Here is a 2,001-nt window from a genome sequence, read left to right as displayed (position 1 = left end):
CACCTAATCATAAAACATTTGTATCAATTTCATGAACTTTCAGCTGAGTTTTCAAGCATTTTTGTGCAAGTGGCTCTAAAAAAGTGACCCCGCAAGTTGTGAAATGTGCAGCTAAACGTGACAGATTTGGATGCTTGCTACTTGATTTAAGTATATGTATTTTTATTTAAAGTAACCATATTATTGTTTGAGTAGCTATTTAGGCTGGAGTTTTGGTTCACCCTGGATAATTAGTATCCAAAAGCAGCAACATGAAAGAAAATCACGTACGTTTCTACTTTATACGCTCCTATGCTACTTTTTTTCAGATCGAGTTCAACATGTTCAGAACAAAAGAAAATCAAGCAAATATATAGAAAGCCTACTGGTTGGAGATCCATAGACTAATCTATCAACCGAGCACTCCTCTTTTTGAAATCTATAGTCCAATTTGGTTAAAAATTGTCTTAGCTTGGCAACAGTGTTTCTTGAAATGTGGAAGGTTTCTGAAATGTTTATAGGTGAAATTCTCAGATTAACATTCATGGTGTCAGTTGGAAATGCTTCAGAGGTTTGTTGTATCCACTGTCATGGGGGCATCAGAGTGCATGTCAGAGTACAGACTGTTCACAGAAGCCCCCGGAGGAGGTGAGGGCATCAGAGGCACACCTGCGGCCCGGGGTACGGCTCTGCCCCGCACCAAAAGTCCGCCGGCTGCGAGACCTCCCGCAGCCACACCTCCTGCCCCGGCTGCTGCTGCTGCTGACCCTCGACCTCCGGCAGCACCGTGTAGTAGTGACAGTCCCTGCCGTTGTCCGGGTCGTACGGCGGGGCCAGGATGTCCATGAACGCCGTGGGGCCGTCCACAGCGTCTATCTGGTGGAGGTTGTCCCGGTCCGGGGAGAGCACGCAGGGCCCGCTCTCCGGCGTGTACTCGGCCGTGGAGCGCAGCACGGACAGCCGCAGCGAGTCCACGGTGGAGGTGGTGCGGGCCTGGGGAGCGGGAGGAGGCGTGGAGGGCCGCTCCAGCCGGTCGAAGCAGCGGATCCGGACTTTCCCGTAGAGCACTTTGAGTACGCCGTGCATGCCCGGGTGGTCGTGCAGGGGGATGGAGGAGCCGCTCTTCAGCAGGAACACCCCCATGCTGAAGTGGTCGGTCTCGCAGATGTGCATGTACGTGACCGGGGGCTGGTGCTGGTGGTAGGGGCGCGCTGGGGTGTCCGCTTTCCGCGGGACTAGCTTCAGGTCCGCGGAGGACACTTCCGACATGAGACTCTTGAGTTGGACGTGGTTCTCCTGGAAAGACCGGCCCGCTTCGTCGCCTATCCTCGCCGGCGGGCTCCGGAAGGTGACCAGAGCCTGCCGGGCTATCCTCTGCACCATGGAGCTCATGCTGGGGTCTGCGGGAAGCATTACCGTCCGGGCAGCACCGCGCAGCTCCTCTCTCTGACAGGCGTTAGCACTGGAGCGGCTTAGCTAGCGCCGGAGATCGTCTATGCGAGAGATGGCCTACTCTGTTCGAGCGCTTCCTTCATCTGCTTTGCAAATATATCTGCATTGTTCTGCGCCTGTTTCGCATACGAATACAAGTACAAGATCACTGTAGGAAATACGAAGGGAAAACGTCTTACGAATTATTTTTGTTAAACATATTTATGGCTGCGGTAATAATTCATAGGAGTGAGAGGTCCTTCGACTCTCTCAGATCTCGGTTCGTGTCCTTAAAGAACAACTAACCCCCAAATCAACTTTTTTTTCTAGCTAAGTTGTATAAATGGGTATCTTATAGTGTTGTCTACGTGTATATGTCACTATTTTAACAATTTAGTGCAAATTTGTTGAAATCCTGTCTTTGTGTCCCAAACCGTCTGTGTGGCGCCATCTGCAGCGAACTGTCGGTACTGCATTTGATTTTTTGAATTCGGCACCCAATTAGCGGAGGGGAGAGAGATGATGTCAGGAGGCGAGAGATGATGTCACGGGCCCTGCCGCTCTGGGGTATAAAAGGGCTCAGTCTCGCTC

General features: G+C 51.5%; 1 protein-coding gene across 1 annotated transcript; it reads right to left on the bottom strand.

The window, feature by feature from the left end:
* Positions 1-508: 508 nt before the first annotated feature.
* On the bottom strand, positions 509-1,522 carry LOC306965575 (2-aminoethanethiol dioxygenase-like). The gene has a single exon (XM_079560053.1). It carries the CDS (start codon positions 1,390-1,392, stop codon positions 637-639), a length of 756 nt encoding a protein of 251 aa, XP_079416179.1. The 5' UTR covers positions 1,393-1,522; the 3' UTR covers positions 509-636.
* Positions 1,523-2,001: the final 479 nt, after the last annotated feature.

Source organism: Gobius niger (genome assembly GCF_951799975.1).
Source record: "Gobius niger genome assembly, chromosome: 7".
NCBI lineage: Eukaryota > Metazoa > Chordata > Actinopteri > Gobiiformes > Gobiidae > Gobius > Gobius niger.
The sequence above is the reverse complement of the archived record's forward strand: the minus strand, read 5'-3'. Positions and strand labels throughout refer to the sequence as shown.